General features: G+C 36.3%; 2 protein-coding genes across 4 annotated transcripts in view; one reads left to right on the top strand and one right to left on the bottom strand.

The window, feature by feature from the left end:
- Nucleotides 1-22,199, bottom strand: part of LOC150101259 (solute carrier family 71 member 1) — a 268,455-nt gene that overhangs the window by 1,250 nt on the left and 245,006 nt on the right. The window lies entirely within an intron of this gene.
- The window catches only part of LOC150101260 (ribitol-5-phosphate transferase FKTN-like), a 353,950-nt gene that overhangs the window by 278,698 nt on the left and 53,053 nt on the right, over nt 1-22,199 (top strand). For 2 of the 3 annotated variants that reach the window (XM_090401598.1, XM_090401595.1), the window contains one exon: nt 9,670-10,413. In XM_090401598.1, coding sequence (XP_090257724.1) covers nt 9,670-9,673 — 4 coding nt within the window. In that variant the 3' untranslated portion in view covers nt 9,674-10,413. Of the gene's footprint in view, nt 1-9,669; nt 10,414-22,199 lie in introns of those variants that run through there. The other variant, XR_016549166.1, reaches the window with a different exon arrangement.

Here is a 22,199-nt window from a genome sequence, read left to right as displayed (position 1 = left end):
TGTTAACATTAAAATATATATATATATATATATATACACTCAGACATGTTACTAACACTTGTTATTAAAGATGGTTAATAAAAAATCAACTAGAAAGCAATTAGTTTGCATTCTTATTATTAAATCTCTTTATATAAGTTTTTGTGAAATGAACAATGTAAGCATTAATATAAACTGGGACTTTTTTTTTTTTTTTAATTAACAATCATGGTCAGTATTACTGAAGGACTTATTTATATATATATATATATATATCACTAGCAGTTTGATTTGCTTAATTAAGTGAAACAGAAATCAAATTATTAATACCAATGATGTATTTTTGTATTTCACTGAATTACATTAAATTACAGCAGTATTTCTAAGCCTCTTTGTTGTGAAAGAGGAAAGAAACATTGCCTTCTATTTGCTGTCAGAAAAATAAACTAACAGTGTAGTGTGCAAAACAAGCAAGACTGCTAAGCTCAGCTGATACTAATATAAAAAAAAAAATATAATTATATATATATATATATATGTGTGTGTGTATAGAAAGTTTTTTACCTTGGGTATACTATATGTTAAATATACCATGCAATTTTATAAACTTGGTTTTAATCCTTTTTCCCAAGTAAGCAAACAAGCAAATAAGTCAAGTTTGCACCTGAAGTATTTTCAGGTCTGAGGCAACTCGCAGTAAAGGTGGAGTAAGCTCTGATCACTTTCCTTAGTATCTCCCCTAATACAAAGCACATTGGATCAGAAGAAATGAAGCAATAGTCAGACCATGGGAAGGAGGAATAGAATTTACAGAGGACAGGAGACTGACCTGGTGGGTGTAGATTGTTCTGCAGCAAAAGAGACTTGTATGAGGTGAACCGACAACCACAGTACACCTGGAAAGGGAGCTAGTTAGGTCAAGTGTGTTGGCAATTGGAAGGATTGTCTGGTATTCTGGTGGGATGTTGATCATTGGCCATTGCTGATGATGAGCACCTTAGCATCTCTTCCTGCTTGATCAGTGAAACTTGCAAAGAGGAGCCAATATGAGTTTTGGACATTGAAGTCCTCAAAAAAAGGATCACTTAACTATTGGGGTACTTAGACTCCAGAGAGCCAAGCTTTAGAGGGAGAGAGAAACTTTAAGATGTCGGAGTGGTTGATGGAGTTTGGAGAGCAATACAGGCAGCATATGAAAAGGGCAGGTTGATTTGATAAAGAAATCTTGACCCTAAGCAGATCAAATAGTGGAGATTCAAGTATCATTTGCAGTCTCTGGTATGGCATGTCGGCTCTCACGAATGCACAAGTGCCACCCCTTGTGACAGAAAAAGCTGTGCAATGTGTAGTTTGGGCAGTTGAGGTTGCCAGTTGGGGTTCCAGAACTACTATTCTGAAAGGAATAGTACTTCTGGTTTAGATGATTGTAGGTGATGGTGCACGTTCTTTATATTACTGTTTAGGCCACGAATGTTGGTGAAGTGGAATCTTTTTATTTTGCAAGAATTAGTGTTGGTGGGTTGTTTGGTTGGATTTTAAGTTTTTTGTAGGTTCTTTGAACTGTTGTGTGGGAGAATTTTTGAGATCGCAGTAAAAATGCATATCTTTCGATTGTGGCTCATTGTGTTTGTAAGGAAGTAGGGCATGCAGTGCCCCACAGGTGACAGACTCGCAAACATACTTCCCACACAGAGGGGAGTCAGTCTCCTTTCCACATGTGGCCTTGACAGTATACACTGCACCCACAGTATCTGGTCTCCCTCCAGTCACCAAGTGGCAGAATATGCGGCTGCAGGATTTTTCACTAGCTGATTGGGATACCTCCAGGTTCGTTAAGTTCAGTAACCGGCAGCCGGCCTGCTGAACCATTTTACTGATGTACCCTCAAATTGGGAAGAGCCCCAGCCCCCTGCAGTGAGACTGGTATGTCTTTGAGAGTATCACTCTTATGGCACGTGGGAAGACTCTGGAGCACAGAAACCAGAACAATCCTTACTCTACTGATCTCCCTCCAGTGAAGTGGCTATAGGCTGTAACCACTTTAGGTCTCTAATAAGCAAGGTGGTGGTATTTCATCACCTTGTGATGAAAGACATCTACCACCCAGAGGTTAAGTTGGCATTTCCTCCGACTAAGGAAGATATGCCTTTATTGTGGCAATGCTCACCAGAGCTCCATTTGTAGAAACAAGCTACACTGCTGGAAGGTGACGGATGACCTGACTGTGAAAAGCTTTCTATTGCGTAGACAGCCCTTTAGTAGCCCCATTTAATTTATTAAGAATAATGTATAATTCTCACCAAATTTATATAGCTTTTTCAGATGATATTCTTGTCACAGCAAGTAATATGGTTTCACAAAAATCTAATTAATTAATTAGTTAAAAAATTAATTCTATCCACATAATCTGCTGCAAGTAAACTGCATATATTCTTTGGACGATTTGTCTGTCATGGGGATGAAACCCTACTCATTCATATGAGACTGGCTAACGTTCAGCAGAAAAGCTTCTATACAAGTTTTTCAAATCTTTAAAGGTACCTGTGGCATGACTATAAACAACAAATTACACAATAACCACAGTAATTAATTTTAATGAAAGTACAGATATTTCATACTGAAAATAACAGTACATCATAAGTGCATAGAAACAAGCAAGTCAAAGAAACGGGAATACAATATACATACAACAATCGGTTTAACAATTAAAAACTTGTGCATGCTAGAAATTAACATATTAATAAATATTATTATTAAAACTATTTTTGATGGATACATAAAATGAAAATCTCTCAAACTTTTGGAAGAGAGAGACAATCATTCCGATTCAGATTTGGCCGATATAAAAGGGCAGCTTCACAAAATCGAGCAAATCTGAATTGGAATGATTGTCTCTCTCTCCCAAAAGTTTGGGAGATTCTCATTTTATGTAACCATCAAAAATAGATACTGGATTCCTGTTCAATAGTAAACTTGATATGGGAGTGCAAAAGGTTTATTTTGTTCAGAAAATATAAGAATTGACAGTATTGGAGTAATTACAAATTCATAAATATAGATTCTGCTACTCTTATTCAAAGGCAGATCTCCTTACTAATCTCACACCTTTGGATACAAGCTATGGAAAAAGCTTATATGATTGCCCTTGATATGTCCATTGCATTTGTTTAGAGACCGTTGTGAAGATTCCTTGACAACGATCTCCCACAGGACTCTGTGTTATCCCCTTTACTCATTAACATCTACGTGCATGACTTACAACATAGCAGCTCGAGCAAGTATATGTACGCTGATGACCTAGTGATCCTACATCAATCTACCTCCTTTACCAACCTTGAACACAGACCTGAACATCATGGAAGAGTACTTCAAGCAGTGGTCTTGTCTTGACATCTGTACCATGTACAGTTTTGTGCTTCTCTTTTGCATTCTTCATAGGACAAAAAGGTCCAGTCCTTAATATTTCCCATCCAATCTGTTCTTCGTCTTCCTCTTCTTCTTTTTCCTTCTAGAAACGTTTTTTGTAAGGATTCATGCCTTAGTATGTGACCAAGGTAGGTGGTTTTCCTTTTCTTAATGGTTTCAACAAATTCCTATCTTCTCCAATCATCTGTAATATTTCTAAATTAGTTTTTTTTTTTTGGCAGTCCATGGGACTCTAAGAATTCTTCTGAGGATCCACATTGCAAAGGCTTTTATTTTATTTTCACAATATTTTGATACTGTCCAGGTTTCTGCTCCATGTAACAGTGTTGACCATACATAGCATTTGGACATCCTAATTCTTGTTTTTGTGTGAATTTCCCTTGAGGTCAGAATGTTTTTCATGGTAATAAATGTTGATCTAGCAATTTCTATTCTTAATATTTCCTTATCACACTTTCAATTCTCTGTAATTAGTTGATCCAAATATATATAACTCTCTACTTGATCTAAAGTATTTCCTCTGATCTTAATATTTATATCGGATATTTTCCCTTTTTCTCTTGTTACCAGCATAGTTCTGGTTTTTTTGAAGTTGAAATTAAGTCCATATTTTTCACTTAGCTTCAGCATATCTTCTAGTTGGTTTGAAGATCTTTTTTATTTTCAGTTAGCAGTACTGTATCATCTGCATATTTTAAGTTGTTTATATTCCTGCCTCCTATGCTGATGCCTTTAAATTTTTCAAATTGCTGGAAGATATTTTCAATGTAGAGGTTAAACAATATACAGAGAAAGAACACTTGTCTGACACCCTTCTTTACTGGGAATTCATCCGAGATTTCTCCTGATATTTTTATTGAGGCAGTTTGCTCCCAATATAGATTTATCAGTAATCTGGTATCTTTATCATCTACTCCTAAATTTCTGATGCATTTGATTAGTTGTTCATGTTGTATATTGTCAAAGGCCTTTGTGTAGTCAACAAAACATAAGTAGACTACTTTCTGCTTCTCCAGATATCTTTCTATAATAGTTCTAATGTTGAAAAGTCCTTCTTTAGTTCGTTTATTTCCTGGAAACCAGATTGTATTTCAATAATTTCCATTTTGATTTTATGTTTATTTCTTTCTAGGATGATATATAACATAACTTTTGCTATCTGAATGACCAGACTGATTGTTATGAACTCTTCACATTTGATTGTCTTTGATTTTTTAGGTATTGGTAGGAACGTTAGGTGCTTAAAATCTTTTGGCCGGTGTCCAGTTTCTTATATTTTGCTACATATGTCAGTCAGTGATCTTAAAGCCTTATCATCTAATTTCTGCTCAGAACATGAACTGGTTATTACGAACACCATGTTCCAGCATAAAAATATGCACAAATTCACATGGAGAGAAGAGGCAAGGAATAAGAAAAGTCTCATTGAATATGTTATTGTTGATAGTGATGTTTTCTCCCTGGCGCAGGACACCAGAGTGTACACAGGATTTGAAATTGGAAGTGATCATTATTTAGTCTTGAACAGGATACAATTGAATTTCATATCGAAAAGAATAACATGTAAGAAAGTTTTAAAGCGAATAAAAGTTGAGCAGCTCTCAGATGTGAACTGTAGACTAAAATACAAAAAGATTATTGAAGAAAAAATATAAGAGTTTGAGAACAGGAATCAAACCTTGAAGATTCAGTGGCAAACTCAGAAGAAAACATTGATTGATTCTGCCAGAGGCATGTGGTGAGGTTGTCTGCAAGGATAAAAAAATCAGAACTCCCTGGTGAACAGAGGAAGTTAAAGAGGCAGTGAAGGAAAAGAAGAAAGCATATCAAAAGTTCCTGTCAAATAAGTCAGCTTGTGCTCTTAGAGAATATAGAGACTAATGCAAGAATGCTAAACACTGTGTAAAACTACCTAAACAGAAGTCATGGGAGGACTTTGGCAACAATATAGAAAATAAATATCAAGAAGGTGGCAAAATATTCTGGAGGTTGTTGAAGAAGCTTAGGAATGGAGGAAAAAGTGCTGCAAAAGGAGTTAGAGATAATAAAGGTAACATGAAAACGGGAGAAAAAGATATCCTTGAAGTATGGAGTAATTACTTTGAAAAACTGCTAAATGAAACAAGCAGTGATGACAGCACAGTGGTAAAAAACACTGACCAGGCATGCAGTCAGGAATACATATCCATACTTGAAGTAGAAAAAGCCATCAAAGGCTTGAAATGTGGAAAGGCAGCAGGAGTAGATGATATTCGACCAGAAATGCTGAAGTATGGTGGTATAAGAGTGTTACAGTGGCTGCACTGCATAGTTCAGAAAGCCTGGACAGAGGGACGAATTCCCGATGATTGGAGTAGAGCTCTCATAGTAAACATATATAAAAAGGGAAATAAAACTGCATGTGAGAATTACAGAGGTATTTCCCTACTGAGTGTTCCTGGCAAGATCTATGCAAGTATACTTGAGAAACGGTTGAGAAGAAATGTGGAAGAAAAGCTTGGTGAAGAATAAGCTGGATTCGGGCCAAATAGAGGCTGTCAGGATCAGATCTTCACTTTACGACAAATAGCCGAAAAAGCATGGGAATATAATAAAGATCTGTATTTAAGTTTTGTCGATTTTGAAAAGGCATATGACAAAGTGCCAAGAGAGAAACTATTTAATACGCTATAGTTATATGGTGTCAGTGGGGCATTATATCAAGCAATACTTATTCTTTATTTGAGTTGCAAGTCAGCAGTTAGAATTGAAGGAAGTACAGGAAGATGGTTTAATGTTAAATCTGGTGTGAGACAAGGATGTACATTATCCCCTCTATTATTCATTATCTATATGGATCACATTATGAAGGAAAGTGTTATCAAACATGATATCAAAATTGGAGATGTTAGTGTCAGCTCTTTGCTTTATGCGGATGATGTTATACTTCTAAATAAATCCGCTACAAGTCTGCAAGATTCTCTGACTAAATTGAATAGCTGTTGTAATAGATGTGAAGGTCAGGAATAAAAAGACAAAGACAATGAAAATAGACAGAATCACTGAAAAAGTCAACTGTGTTGTGAATGGAGAACCGGTGGAACAAGTAAAACATTTCAGCTACTTAGGCACAATTTTTAGGGAAGATGGTAAATTCAATACAGAAATAGGCAACAGAATCAGCAAAGCTGGTATGGTGGGAAGTCAACTGAATAAATTCATATGGAATAAGAGAGAAATTAGTCGGAACACACTTGACCAAAGACTAGAGACCGCAGATATGAGTCCTGAGAAAGATTATAGGCATGAACAGATGGCATCAAGCAATAGCATATTAAAAACGAGGATATTAGGAAACAACTTGACATTGTCAGCATCCAGGAATGCGTTAGTAGAGCTGATCTCAGGTGGTATGGTCACTTAAACAGAATGGGTGAAGAAAGATTAGCAAAACAAGTGTTCTCTGCCAGGTTGGCAACAAAACAACCCAGAAGAAGACCAAGATATAGGTGGATTTATATGGTACAAAATGCCTTAGACGATAGAAATATTAGATCTGATAATGTTGGAGTCTTGACAAGTAACAGACTGATTTGGAGGAAAATTGTAGATGGGAAGTTAGTAATGATGTAATTTTTTTCATGTAATACTATCATATCCTCTGTACACCCCTTGAGGGTACATGGCAGAAATTTGATGATGATGATTATGATGATGACTACTTCAAGCAATGATACTTGAAGCCAAATACAACAAAAACTGTGTCCACAGTATTTCACCTGAATAAAGAAAAGGCAAATCGACACCTCAACCTTTCTTTCTGTGGAAAAATGGTAGAACACAAGCCTCACCCAAAATACCCTGGAGTTAGCTTAGACAGAAGCCTAACCTATAAAAGGCACATCACCAACCTGTCCAACAAAATTAAAACGAGTAACAATATCATTTCAAGGCTTGCTGGAACAACCTGGGTTGTGGTGCATAAGTCCTAAGGTCATCTGCACTAGCCCTCGCATTTTCTGTAGCAGAAAATGATATTGTGCCCCTGTCTGGGAAATCAGTGCACACATTAACATTATAGGCACGCAGCTGAACTCTACCACGTACACAATTAGTGAGACAGTGAGAAGCACTCCTGGCTGCCTATCCTATCCAGCATTGCTCCACCAAACATACAGAGAAGATGCCTTGATTAAATAATTTAATAAAGCAATGAACAACCCACTCCTGCCCCTGCACCAGACTCTCATAAATCCACCTAATCTTTGCCTAAAATCTAGAAAGCTTTTCTAGTCCATGGACGAACTCTCTTCAGTTGCCCTGCCATCAACACCTGACATGTGGAGAGAATACTGGTTGAACAATCTCCCAACAAAAGGCTTCCTGGTAGAAGATCCCTGTGCTCTGCAGCCTGGTTTTGCTCTTCCTAGGAAAATCTGGTCATCAATCAACAGGATCAGAACTAACCAGGGCAGATGTGGCTACCTACTACATAAATAGAGGCTGTTAGACCACCCTTATTGTGAATGTTCTCCTGTAGCTCAGATGATTACTCATATTGTGAATGAGTGCCCAAGGCCCTAATTTCACGTTGGTGGCCTACAGGACATCCACAAGTTGATGGATGAGGCCTTGGATTGGCTTTCCAGACTGGACATTGACCCGTAGCTATTCTGTATTCCTTTTGCCATAAGATAATAATAAAGTCTGGCATCAAGGACTTCTTACCAATTTTCTATCCAATCACAAAGGATAGTCTTTCTCCTGTTCTTTGTGATTGGATTGCCAGCTTCCTTTCTAGTTATTCATTGCACATCATAGTGGATGGTTTCTTCTCATCAGATTTCTTTATCAATGCCAGGGTATCCTAGGACTCTGTACTCTTGACCACACTCTTCTTTCTATACATCAACTATCTCACTAGCCAAAAATCACATCCACTGTTTTGTTAGACAATATACTTTTCCTCTTTCTCATCTGAATATCTTTATAGTGTTCAAATGATTCAAGCTTCAAAATCTTTCATAATAACTGTCTTAAACACTCATCTCCTTACCATTCAAAGTGAGGTGAAGTTAATATAATGAATTGCAATGCTATCAAAACAAAATCGTCCTACATCTCAAAAGAAATATCCTATTTCCCCATTTACTTCTGATGATGTTCCAATCTCCAGATTAGATCAATTTTCTGTTTTTGGCCATCACATCTAGAATATTCTGTTATTTTCTGTTTTTGGCCATCACATCTAGAATATTCTGTTATTTTCTGTTTTTGGCCATCACATCTAGAATATTCTGTTATAAACACTTCATATCCATAGTCTTCTCAGCCTTCAAAAATCCGGTATTCTTTTCATTCAAAACTCTCCTGCACAATTCCCATTTTATAAAGCATAAATCTGAAGAACCTTAGATTCCTGTTCTCACATTTCAAGTTGCAAATCTAAAACCACTGCAAGAAGGCTTGATTGTATTCAGATGTGAACACCGTGCTTAACGGTTCAGCCTCTCTCACAGACTTCCTCCATTCTCTTTCTCATAGGTAGCTCTGGTCAAAAAACTTCAATTCTAAACTCATCAAATACAGTACAAAACTGCACTATAAATGGTGAATTTTTTCCTGAGACATAGTCTCCCCCCCCCCCCCTCTCAACTGTGATTACCGCCTTCTGTTTCTTATTCTTAAGCCTCTTTCCATCCACTGCTGCTGAATACAGGCCTCCCCTTAACATTATATTTCTGTCTTTCTTCAACCATTGTCCACCATTTCATGTCAAACCTTTGTATATATCATCCCCCATCATGTTCTTTGGTGACCTTTCCTCCTTTACCTTCTGTTACATGCAAACAAATACATATCTTTGATCCCAATAGTTTTTTTGCCGATCCGATGTTCTGATTTCCAGACTAGATCACTTTTCTCTTTTTGACTATCAAATCTAGAATATTCTGCTTTTAACACATCATATCCATAGTCTTCTCAAATTCCAAAAATCTGTTCTTTCACAGTTGGGAAAACACTGTGTTACACCATTATTCTCTGAAAGCTATTTATATGAATTAATTTCTTAATTTACCAGTAGAGTAATCAGAAACAGCACTGTTATATTATATACTGAAACTAATTATTTACTTGAGCATTTATTTACATAAATATACAGCATCTGTGCATATTCTAATTTAAAAAAATAATTAAAATAAACCCACTCGAACATTTTTTTCATTCTGTAAAAAGTTAAATAAGTAACACTCTTTCAACCTTTTTTTTTTTTTTTTTTTGTAGATAGCTGGTCTCTGCTACTCACCATTCCCAAAGGATGCCAGATAAGGGGTGCTATTTCCTCATCCTATCTAGCATACTTTTCTGTTCTATAGATGGCTTAACCAAAAAGCAAAAAAGAGACAAAATCTTTCAGTGAGGTATTATTTGCCTAAGATATCAAATTATTCTCAGAACTTTCATCATACAATGTGTGTATATAAATATACCTTGCTGTTTGCTGGAGGCATGAAATGCCTTAAGTGCCATCTTAATCTCTAGAGCAGGGAAAACAGATATGATAACTTAGCTCATCTACGATACTTTAATGTTATGATAGGTCTGCAACCATTTATGTGGTAGAAATCACTTTTTTTTTTCTTTTTTTTTTTTTAATGTGAATCCCATTTGCTCTGTTCCCATCCTAGTATATAATAATCCACCAGGATAGGAAAACAAAACTGTTGTTAACCAGCGTATAAGCCTTTCTACAAGAATTACACAGTCCAACACAATTTTTGCTGACTTTTATATGAGACTTGTTTTTTACTAATTTGGGTGCGCTGATTTCAAATATCAAACCAATTTTTCTCTATCATGTCAGGTTTTTCCTCTATGGCATTTTCTTTTTGCTAATTTGTAAGTTTTTGATATTTTTAAGGAGGCAGTACTATTTAGAGAATCAAAAAAATTGATCTTTTAATATTATTTTCTAAAAGTGTGTACTTTTAAAAATCTCTTCCTAACTTTTTATCAAGGCATTCGAAAAATTCCCGAAGATATAGCCTATTATTCAAAGCGGTGCGCAGATCAGAATCAGAGTGCTCACCGCTCTCGCTTGTTAGTCAACAAATAAATGCGTAAGAACCTGCAACGGCACGTACTGGCACTTTGAATGCGAGAGAGGCCGATAATTAGATACATAACTACCTTAACAATATTCATTAAAAATTACAAGAATATTTATTAAAAAAATAACAATTTCACTTACACATGAGTTTCAGGGAATAAATTTTTGTTTGTAGCAATTTCTGCTGTGAGTTCTGTTTTGGCAATCCCTTTGAATACTCCAACAGTAGTCAACCATCATGTGAGAATCCCATCTTCCTTGGTACCAATCTTCCATTGTTTTTAAGTCTTGATGAAATCTTTCGCCTTGTTCATCGCTTACAGCACCTAAATTCTCGGTAAATCTATCAAGATGACTGTATTGGAAATGAAGCTTTATGCTCATGTTGCAACCTAGGCACTGGAAATTTTTGTTTCCAAGAAAATTATTCACAACCATCGTAAATGAAGTCCAGGCCTCTTTCTCAACATAGAGTTGATGAAATTTGGGTCTCTCATTAAAGTTTTAATTTGCGGTCCATCAGATATACCAGCTTTAATTTTTTCATAACTAAGTCGTGGAAATTTTTCACATATGTATTGGAAACAGTCACCTTGTAAATCTAAAGCTTTAACATACTGCTTCATAATAAGACCTAGTTTGATGTGTAGAGGTGGAAAAATGATTTTTTCTCTGTCGATTACAGGTTGATTTATAAACATTCTGTTCTCCAACATTTAAGGATATTCTAAGAGGCCAATGTTTCTGACTCCAGTGTTGGTTTCTGGCTCGACTATCCCAGAAGCATAGAAAACACGGAAACTTTGTATATCCTCTTTGAAAGCCAAGTAAAAAGTTCACCATTTTAAGATCCACACAGATGATCCAGTTATGGTCTGTATATTTTAATAACTTCAGAACCTTTTTAATGTCCTCATATGTTTCCTTTAAGTGGACTGAATAGCCAATAGGAATGGAGCCATATACATTCCCATTGTGTATAAGACACACTTGAGACTTCTGCTTGAACTGTCGATAAATAAACGCCACTCATTTGGATGATATTGTACAACACTCATTTCAGTTAGTAAACCTAGAAACACGTTGTTAAAGTAAACAAAACCACACTCGTGTTTAAAATATTGTACAAGATTACTTTCCCTGCTACGATAAAAAGTTATCTTCGTATCTTGCTCCAGTAAGTTTTTTCGTTTAATCTTGAAGCTAACAATTCCAATGATTCCTTTGATAGGCCCAAATCTCTTACTAAGTCATTCAATTCCGCTTGAGTAAAACATTGTGGTCCAGAACTAGAAATTAAATTTTCATTGTCTAAATCAACATCTGGGCCTTGCTCCTCAAGAACATCTGGCATATCCCGATCATGCTTGTTCTCAAGTAAAGGAAGTCCTTTATAAATTGGCAGGGCTATTTCATTGGAATGAGCAACTGGCTGAATTGCTGAGTCGAGATTTGGATACACAATTTTTTTCTCATTCTTCTTATTATAACCAGAAGTCTGAACTAAACAAAAATAGCAATCATCTACGTGATTTTTCGGTTCACGCCAAATCATTGGAATGCCAAAAGCTAATTTTTGGCATTTTCCCTTGCTCCACTGTCGTAAATTTTCTACACGACTTACACACTTTATTTGGAGCCCATGACTTGTCCTGATCTGCAATTTTTACGTCAAAGTATGCAAAGTACACTTTCTTAACGAAATCAGTGATATTTGTCCTTTGACTGGGAACAGTAAAGCTGTCACAAATGTAGCAGAAGGAATCTACACTACTGACACAATTTAGAGTAGTAGACATGATGTATTTTCTTCACTGCTGACTAACATGCAATTAACAAGACAAAAAAAAAAAAAAAACCAGAGACTTTATTGAAACGTTATAAGCACTCATCATACTTTTACGATCGATTAACAATTGACTGATTTCGATCGTTCTTTGTCTGCTATGACGCATATAGCATTCATTTGTTTTAGGCAGTTGTCATCGCCTACTTTTCATCACCTAAATATATTAGATCGGTTATCAGCCTCTCTCGCATTCAAAGCACCAGTATGCCGTTGCAGGTTCTTACGCATTTATTCGTTTACTAACAAGCAAGAGCGGTGAGCACTCCAATTCTGATCTGCGCACCGCTTTGAATAATAGGCTATATCTTCGGGAATTTTTCGAATGTCTTGATAAAAAGTTAGGAACAATATTAAAAAATCGATTTTTTTGATCCTCTAAATAGTACTGCCTCCTTAAAACTATCAAAAACTATCAAATTAGCAAAAAGAAAATGCCATAGAGGAAAAACCTGACGTGATAAAGAAAAATGGGTTTGATATTTGAAATCAGCGCACCCAAATTAGTAAAAAACAAGTGTCAGATCATAATCAGCAGAAAAAAAAAAATTTTTTTGTTGGCCAGTGTTATCTTACGAAACTTTCACAGTTTCTACATTTGGCTTTGAAATAATGTTGGATATTAAATATAATTGATAAACCCGAATACAAATGGTAAATTCGTTACTGTATGCATATTGGAACATTGCTAGTTGTTGCTATCATATTCTGTGGTATTCGATGTGTTATATCCTAGGTCTGTGACAGTTAAATTTTTGATGAAAGCAGACTGTATTTGATGTAAAATTAAGCCTCGATTTTTATTGCATTGTCTAGGGATCCTAAGCATTTGAAAGGTTTCTTTAAAATTTCGTGTAAAACAGTTACAATCAATTGGCAGAGTACTTGATGGCCAGAAGTGGTTGTATGGAATACCAGGCCTGATTTTTTTCTCTTCTTTTGTTGACATCTTTTACCTGTTCAGATAAGATCACTTCTGACCTTCCTGTCTGGTCTACTTATATAACAAATGCCACAAGAGCAATGAATCTCATAGATGCCTGGTTTTTACATAAGGTGATGTGGAGGTTTTGGCAGGTGTAGGAATCTTGATATTTTTTGTAAAGGTAAACAAGACACTTTCACGTTGTACTCGCAAAGCAATGCAGCCACTTTATCTGTGACATTGTTGATGTAAGGCAGCATGCATTCTTGAAATCATGTTTAAGTAATGGAGTTGCAGGAGATATATTAAGAATTTTTCTAATCATCTTTGGTTCATAACCATTAAGTGTGAGGTTCTGTTTCAGGTAGTGCAGTTCTTCATTGACATACCTTTTAATTGACATACTGGATATATTATATATGCCCTGTCTCGTAAAACTCATTGCTCCATGAGTTTTACGAGAGTTATAAAACTCATTATTTTACAACTGTTGTTGTTCTGCGAGTACAACGTAAAAGTGGCTTTTTTATCTTTACAAAAAATATCAAGATTCCTACATCCACCAAAACCTCCACATCACCCTATGAAAAAACCACGCATCTATGAGATTCATTGCTCTTGTGGCATTTGTTATGTAGGCCAGACAGGAAGGCTAGATGAGATCCATGTCCAAACACATAAAAGACATCAAAAAAAGAAGTTAGAACATGCCTGGTATTCCACACAACCACTACTGGCCATCAAGTACTTTGGCAACAAACAAAAATGTCATATATTGATTGTAACTGTTTTACAAGAAAATTTAAAAAAGCCTCGCAAATTATTAGGATCACCAGACAATGCAATAAAAATTAAGGCTTAATTTTACATCAAGCATGGTCTGCTTTCATCAAAAATTTAACTGCCACAGACCTAGAATATAACACATGGGATACCACAGAACGTGACAGCAACAACTAGCAATGTTCAAACACGCATAATGAATTTACCATTTGTATTCTGGTTTATCAACTATATGTAACAGTTGTGAAGTTATCAAAAACATCTAATAAGTGTAATTAATTGTTAATTACACATATTAGATGTTTTGTTGTGCAAAACTTATGTACCAGTACCTCTGATGATGCAAGTCTTATGACTTAAGAAACTTATCGGGTTTTAATTGCTTATTTTTATTAAACTCTTTATTTACATTATAAAGTGGTCTCAATACTAAAAACTTCCCTCAGAACTGCTAAACCACAGAAACTTGCTTTTGCAAATAAAAATTTCATTTAAATGACTGAAGTTGATTTTTTATTTTTTTAATTATACAAAAACGATAACCAGCAACCTAACAAAATCTGAATTGACAGCAGAAATCACTAAAATTAAATCCTGACATCGTAATTACTAGAGCCAATAAAGGCAGTACCACAGTTATTCTAAATCAAACTACATACTTGGAAAAAATGGATCTAATAGTCTCAGACAATAGCACCTATCAACTTGTTAAATATGACCCAACCAATCGAATAAACAAGAAAACAGAGATGCTATTTAAATCAGTCACTACATGGCCCAAAGATACAGTTAAAAAATTACTTCTGCACTGTGCTCGTTCCCCAAGAATTTACGGTCTACCAGAGATTCACAAGCAAAACACACCACTCCGGCCGAGAGTCGAAGGTATAGACAGCTCCAATTATCACCTAGCCAAGAAACTAGCATCAACTCAAGGAAGTGGTAGGTCATTCCTCCTCCTATATTAAAAACGCACAATACTTTGTAAACAACATCAAAGACATTACACTGGAAAACGATGATTTAATAGTCTCTGCCCTCTTCACAAATATCCCAATCAATGACACAATCCTTCTATTACAGGACAAATTCCCTCTCGATATCACAGAGCTCTTTGCGTATGTACTACATTCTGGCCACTTTGTGTGGCAAAACACTTTCTACCTACAAAAAGAAGGCACAGCCATGGCTCACCATTATCTCCTCCCCCCCCCCTCCCCCCCCACTGCTAATTTTTACATGGAATATTTTGAGTGCTCTAGATTCCCCTCCTTTAAAACCCAAAGTCTGGCTTGGATATGTTGACTATGTTTTCACTATCTGGCCCCATGGCAGCCAGAAAGACACTTTCCTCAGCCACCTAAACAAACAACACAAACACATACAATTCATAGTTGAGACTGAAAAGCAAAACACACTTCCATTTCTAGATTACACTTGTCACACATCTTCCTTCTAGCAGTCTTTCCTTCAATGTTTACCGAAAATCAACACATACTGACCAATATGTACATAACTCCTGCCACCACCCAGCATAAAAACTAGGGATCACTGATACACTAAAAAACAGGGCTTTGAAGATTTGCTCTAATGAACAAACACTTAAAGATGAATTAAAAATCAACAATACTTCCCTTAAAAAAAAGTTACAGCCAAAATACTATCGACAAAATTCTGTACAAGACCTCACTTAAAAACAAAAATAAACTAGACTACAATAAAACTGTAACCATTCCATACATTAAAGTAAGGCGATTTTACAGTATGCTACTGTAACAAACTGTTTGTGTGCTATGCCAAACATAATACCAGCAAAATATTAGCATTTAAGTTAATAAATAGTTATTTTCTTATCAATCTGTGTTTGCATCTATACCGTTAAAATCTAATCGACATGTGCGACAAACACATAAGCCTTCCCACACGGTTCAGTATTCTTCATGGAGATGATATCGTACACAAGGCACGACAATACAGTAAGTGGAAGATAAAATTGGCGTGGCAACTGAACATGTTAGCCTTCTTAAAAAGGTGCCAAGATACTAATTTAATACCAAACTGTATAAAAATTAAGAACAAATTTCACTCGGCCAAAGCCCAACGTATTTATAAACAAGCAAGTTTAGTACTATTACAGGAACAGTTATATGCTACTCGCCAAGAACTATCAAAAATAAATTCTTCCATCAGTGCACTATGTAATATACTATCTAACATTTTGAACCCAGAGCTATGGGATATCCTGGATAGTATCTCCAACTCTACAGCCAAACTTAAAAACTGGCACCAGAAGAAATTTGAAATCCTCCAACAATGCACTGCTACACAGCAGCCGCAATTACATCAAGAGGGCATTGTCGTGAATTTATCATCGGTAACCTTAACAAAGAAGCCACGAGTGCATTAAGTTGAGGACACAATTTTACGACTACTCCTAAAAAAGTTCCAAAAGCCAAAATAATGGTTTCTGTTGAACGTGGGATATATGGCCTGTCTCTAGCAATAGCCAATAATATTCGGTTAAATGTGGCCAACATCCTAATCCATTCTAAGCCTCCCAAAAATAATATCCCACAAAAAGAAATCATGGCTCTAAAAGAGCTACACAATAATAACCACATTACTATAACCAAAGCAGACAAAGAAAACACAATGGTAGTGATGGATACAACAGAATATGAAAGCAAAATGCACGCACTTCTCCAAGACCAGTCAACATATCAAATTATAGATCGAGATCCCACCAACTCATAAAAGAATAAGATGTGCAAATTATTAAACAAAGTCACTTCCTGGCCTAAAAAAACAGTCAACAAACTCAAGCCCTTCCACATTAAGGATATATGGAGCTCCAAAACTTCACAAACAAGGTACACTTTTTCGCCCTATTGTAGATAATATAAACAGTCCAACATATAAATGCTAACATTTAGCCAAACTACTAACCACTTGCACTAACAATTCTCCCTCTTTTGTTAAAAATTCTGCCCACCTAAAAAGTATTTTAGAAAACCACACCTTAGAAAGTTCAGACTTAATGGTGAGTTTTGATATCACCTCATTATTGATGAATGTACCATTAACTGAAACCCTGAACTTACTAAATTCACAATTTCCCCCTGATATAGTTCAGCTATTTAAATTCACAGTACAGGCACGTTATTTTACATGGAAAGGAAAAATATACAAACAATTAGATGGGACAGCTATGGAATCCCCCTTAGCCAACTTCTACATAGAACATCTGGAAAAGCTAGCTATCAACACAGCCACTCTCAAACCTAGTCTCTGGCTATGCTATGTTGATGATGTGTTTGCTATTTGGCCACATGGCCCAGATACATTGAATACATTTTTAGGGCATCTAAATAGCTAGCACTCTAAAATCCACTTTGCAATGGAATTAGAAGCCAATGACTGTCTGCCCTTCCTGGACACACTAATCACACGTCTTCCAGAAGGTTCCTATCATTCTCGGTTTATAGAAAACCCACACATACAGGGAGATATTTACACAAACAATCACACCATCACCCTTCCCAACAATATAGTATCTTAAAAACACTAACCCATAGAGCTAGAGCAATTTGTTCCAATAACATTGCTCTCACTGCTGAACTTTCTCACCTGAGTCACACCTTCCTGACCAATGGCTATAATCCCATAAGATAGATAAAATACTAAATGCTCCCCAAAAATCCCCCCATCTAGAAGACTACAACAAAACTATCACCATCCCATACATTAAAGGCACATCTGAAAAGATATCTAGGTTGCTTAATAAACACCAACTACACACCATATTTAAACCATGTGAAATTGGCAACTCTCATCCATTCAGCTAAGGACAGATTCTCTCCTTTATCACATCCAGGAGTCTATGAAGTGCCCTGTTCATGTCATCAAATCTACTATGGCCAGACACCTCAATGAACACAAAAAATACATCCGGCACTTTCGCTATGGCAAGTCGGGTCTGGCAGACCATGCTTTGGATACCCCTGCACACAGGAGCAATTGGAAAAAAACAAAAGTACTGCACAGAAGCTTTGATAAGTCAGAGAGGTTGTTCCTGGAATCAACAGAAGCCTTGAAACATACTCCAAATCTCAACAAGTATGGCTCTATAAATCTACCAAAGATTTGGGAGACAGTCATCCTAAGACCGTATTATTATTATTATTATTTTTTTTTTTTTTAACTTAGAAGGCACGTAATTAGGACTTTAGTCTTTGTGTTGCATGCTACAATTACTCATAATAGTCCCACTGTTACACCGTATTGCAGTTGCCTCACTAACAAACTGTGATTGTGTGCTCTGAAGACGCTCGATATAATACCAGCAAAATATTAGCATTTAGGTTATCTCATCTTCTTTATATACCCTCTTTTAGCTTGCAGTATCGAGGGTTTATTAATCATCGGACCTCAAACCTTTCACAGGATAAGGTGGTCAGCCCTACGCCCCAGTGTATCCTATGCCCTGTAGTGTTGAGTTCTCAAGGCCGGTTCGCCTGCTTTGCAGGATGAAAAAACCATACTGTCCATGCCCAAGACCGGCTAACTTGGCTAAAGCTGAAGAAGATCCTTCAGCTCCTCATCACCGACAGGAATCGAACCTAGGACACTCCTTCCCCAGGCATTTGGTTGCGAAGCGCACAGCCACTAGGCTAATTGAGCGGACTGCATTTAAGTTAATAAATAGTTATTTTTTTATCAATCTGTGTGTTCGCATCTATACCATTAAAATCTAAACAACATAAAATTGGTAATTATTATGGGGGACTTAAGACCCTGGAGATATAGAGTGGAAGAAGAAAGATCACACGGTAGGAAGAAAATGGAAATTATATGCTTACTTGAAGCATTGTGATGGAGGATACTTCAGATAAGAGTATGTTGGATCTGGTTACAGGATCAGAAGACCCATTCATCATAACTAAAATTCTTCATTGCCTCCAATTGGGAGATTTATAATATGGCCTTGACTTGGAAGATAACAAAATGTGGAATTTCCAGTTAAAAAGGGGTACATGTCGAAATACAAAACAGGTGATTATGACAAACTTAGGAGGCAGCATAAATATCTACATGGGAAGGATGTACACATGTGGGGTGGTGAGAAAATTCAAGGGTATCTGGTGGAATCAATATCAGGCTGTATACCCAAGGTTAAGAAGGTAAATGAGTTAGACGAGTAGTATCATTAAGCATAAGTTGCCAAAAAAAAAAAAAATGTGGAGGGTATATATAAGGAGAAAGGTAACCAGCATAGTGTTTGTTGTTACATGCCATCCAGTTGTTTTCAACTGCTGATGATCTTGTGAACAAGGGCTCTCCATCCCATTTGGCCTTTGTTTTTTCTTTCTACAATTATAAGTTCATGTTGGTAAGTTCCTTTATGTTATGCATATAAATCTTTTGCAGTCTTCCTCTCCTTCTCATGTCTTTAATCTTCCCCAGTATAACTGCCTTTTTCCAAAGAGTTATCTGTTTGCATATATGTCCAAAGTACAGTAACTTCTGTTTAGCAATCATTGCTTCCAAGGAGCATTCTGTCTTTATACTATCTAAAAACTTAGTCATTCTTGCAGTCCATGGAATTCTTAATAGTTTTCTCCATGCCAACAATTAAAATGAATCAATTGGCTTTGTCTTTCTTCTTAATAACCTCGTTTTCACATCCATATATCATTGCTCTGACAATTCTAACTTTTGTGATCCCACTTACACCTCTACCTTTCATAATTTTTGTCACATTTACCATCATTTCTTATTCTGGACCCCAGTAAATCATAACTTTCAATAATCTCTATTTAATCATAAATTCGTCTAAATTGCCAGAAGCCATCAATGTTGTTTGCCGGTGTTTAATTCAGCCTGGCTTTGTTGCTTTCCCTCTTAACCAACAGAATCAATTGCTACAGATCTTTCTTAGTTACTGCTATGAGGGTTATATTATCTGCATATCTTATTTTTCTGCCACCAATCTTAATTCCAGGGTCTTTGTCTAAGTTAGCCATTCTCATAATATATTCAACTATAAATATAAAAAAAAGACAGGGCAACAGTATACAACTCTGCTGCACCTTTTTTTCCCAATCAAACAATGTTTCCAAAGAGACTGTTTTCATTAAAGCTTCTTGGTTGTCGCATAGCTCTCTTATCAAGACAATTAGATCTCATTACAATCCACAGCTTGTTGAGATCCACACAATTAGAAGCTTCCATATGATCAATAAAACAGATGAATACTTCCTTTTGAAGTTTTCTTCTTCTTTTCATAATCAATGTTTGCTATCTGGTCTCTAGTTCATCTACCGCACCTAAAGCCTGCCTTCACATTTGTTGGATCACTTTTAACATAACTTTACTAGCATTTGAAATTAAAGCAATGGTTCTATAATTCTCACAATCTTTGGGATTTGATTTTTTTTTTTTTTTGGAATTGGGATGAATGTCGATATTTTCCAGTTTGCCAGTATATATTCACTACTTCATAACCAGCTGCTCACAATAAATCCAATGACATTCCATCAGCTACAGGAGCTTTTCCTTTTGGCAACTGTTCCATTGATAATTATGATAGCTGATGGCTAAGGTGAGAGAGGCAGACATAATAGCTGCACTACTGAGTGACCACTTTGCAAGTGTTCATCATCCAAGTGAAGATATTTCTGTGGCAGATGTGAAAACAGAGGTTGATGAATTAGAGGTACTTATGCTATTACAGATCTCATCTCATCTTCATTTTCCCTCTTTTACCTTGCGGTGTTGAGGGTTCATTGTTCATCGGAACTCAGCCATTCTCAAGATAAAGTGGTCAGCCCTATGCCCCGGTGTATCCTATGTCCGTAGTGGTGTTGAGTTCTCAAGGCCAGTTTGTCTGCTTTGCTGGATGAAAAACCCCAGATAAACTGGGGAGAAAACTTTACTGTCCATGCCCAAAACCGGCTAACTTGGCTATGGCTGAGAAAGATCCTTAAGCTCCTCATGTCAGCGACGGGAATCGAACCCAGGACACTCCTTACTCAGGCATATGGTTGCGAGGTGCATAGCCACTCGGCTAACCGCACAGCCGATATTACAGATTCTCAATGTAAATACAGTTGTGGAATTAGATGGGATATCAGCTTTATTTATGAGAATGTGCAAGGGAACTGGCAATATCTTCAACTAGACTGTTTAAGTCTCAATCCTGGTACCCAACATAAGAATGACATCTGAGTTGGATAAAGTGAATCACTGCATGGTGATACTGCTAGATTTTGAGAAGATATCATATGAAACTCTGTTAAACAAACTGGAAAAAATGAGATGGATATGAAACTGGTGATATGGATATCAGGATGAGAATACCAATGAAGGAGAAGAATCCAGAAGAAAGCCAACAACTAGTTGTGTGCTGAAGGTTCTGTACTTGGACCACTCCTGTTTAATTTGTACATAAATAATATACAAAATAATATGAAGTGAGATAGCCAGTTTTTTTACTGATGATGCAAAGGTAGATAGGGTAAATAGTTAACCATGGATATAGATAGCTTATAGGATGATTTAAATAGGCTGACAGTATGGGCAAAACATAATGGATGTCAATTTAATGTGGAAAAGTGTCAAGTTAGGCATTTCAGGATAAAAAAATTACAAGCTGTATACCAAACTAAAGGAACTGTACTCCAGGAAATTGATGAAGTCAGAGATCTGAGGGTAGTAGTAGACAGAGAGTTAAAGTTTAGATGGCATATCGATAAAGTAGATAGGGTAGCTCACAGGATTACTTGCTTGTTGAAGAATGCTCACTAACAAGAGAAAAGGGAGTTTTCATTTCTGTTTATAAGGACTTTACATAACCATATGCATCAAGGCCTTATAATTCAGGTGACTAGACCTGTGTTCAGGTCTAGTCACCTGAATTTCCTGGGGATGAAGTGGTGGTGGTGGATTGCAAAAGTTGGTAAATATTCAAAAAAGAGAGGATATGGCAGCAACTTTTAAGTTATGTAAAGGATTTTATTATAAGATTAATACAAAGGTAACACTTCAGTACTTGACTAAAAGGAGCAGAACAAAAAGTCGTTTTTGTGAACAGATTCAAGGAAGGGTCAGAGATAATGTGGATAGTGTAGGTCTCCACCAGTGAGTCTTCA

This window comes from Typopeltis vanoorti, chromosome 12 (genome assembly GCF_054136105.1).
Source record: "Typopeltis vanoorti isolate ZY-2024b chromosome 12, IOZ_Tvanoo_1.0, whole genome shotgun sequence".
Lineage (NCBI taxonomy): Eukaryota > Metazoa > Arthropoda > Arachnida > Uropygi > Thelyphonidae > Typopeltis > Typopeltis vanoorti.
The sequence above is the reverse complement of the archived record's forward strand: the minus strand, read 5'-3'. Positions and strand labels throughout refer to the sequence as shown.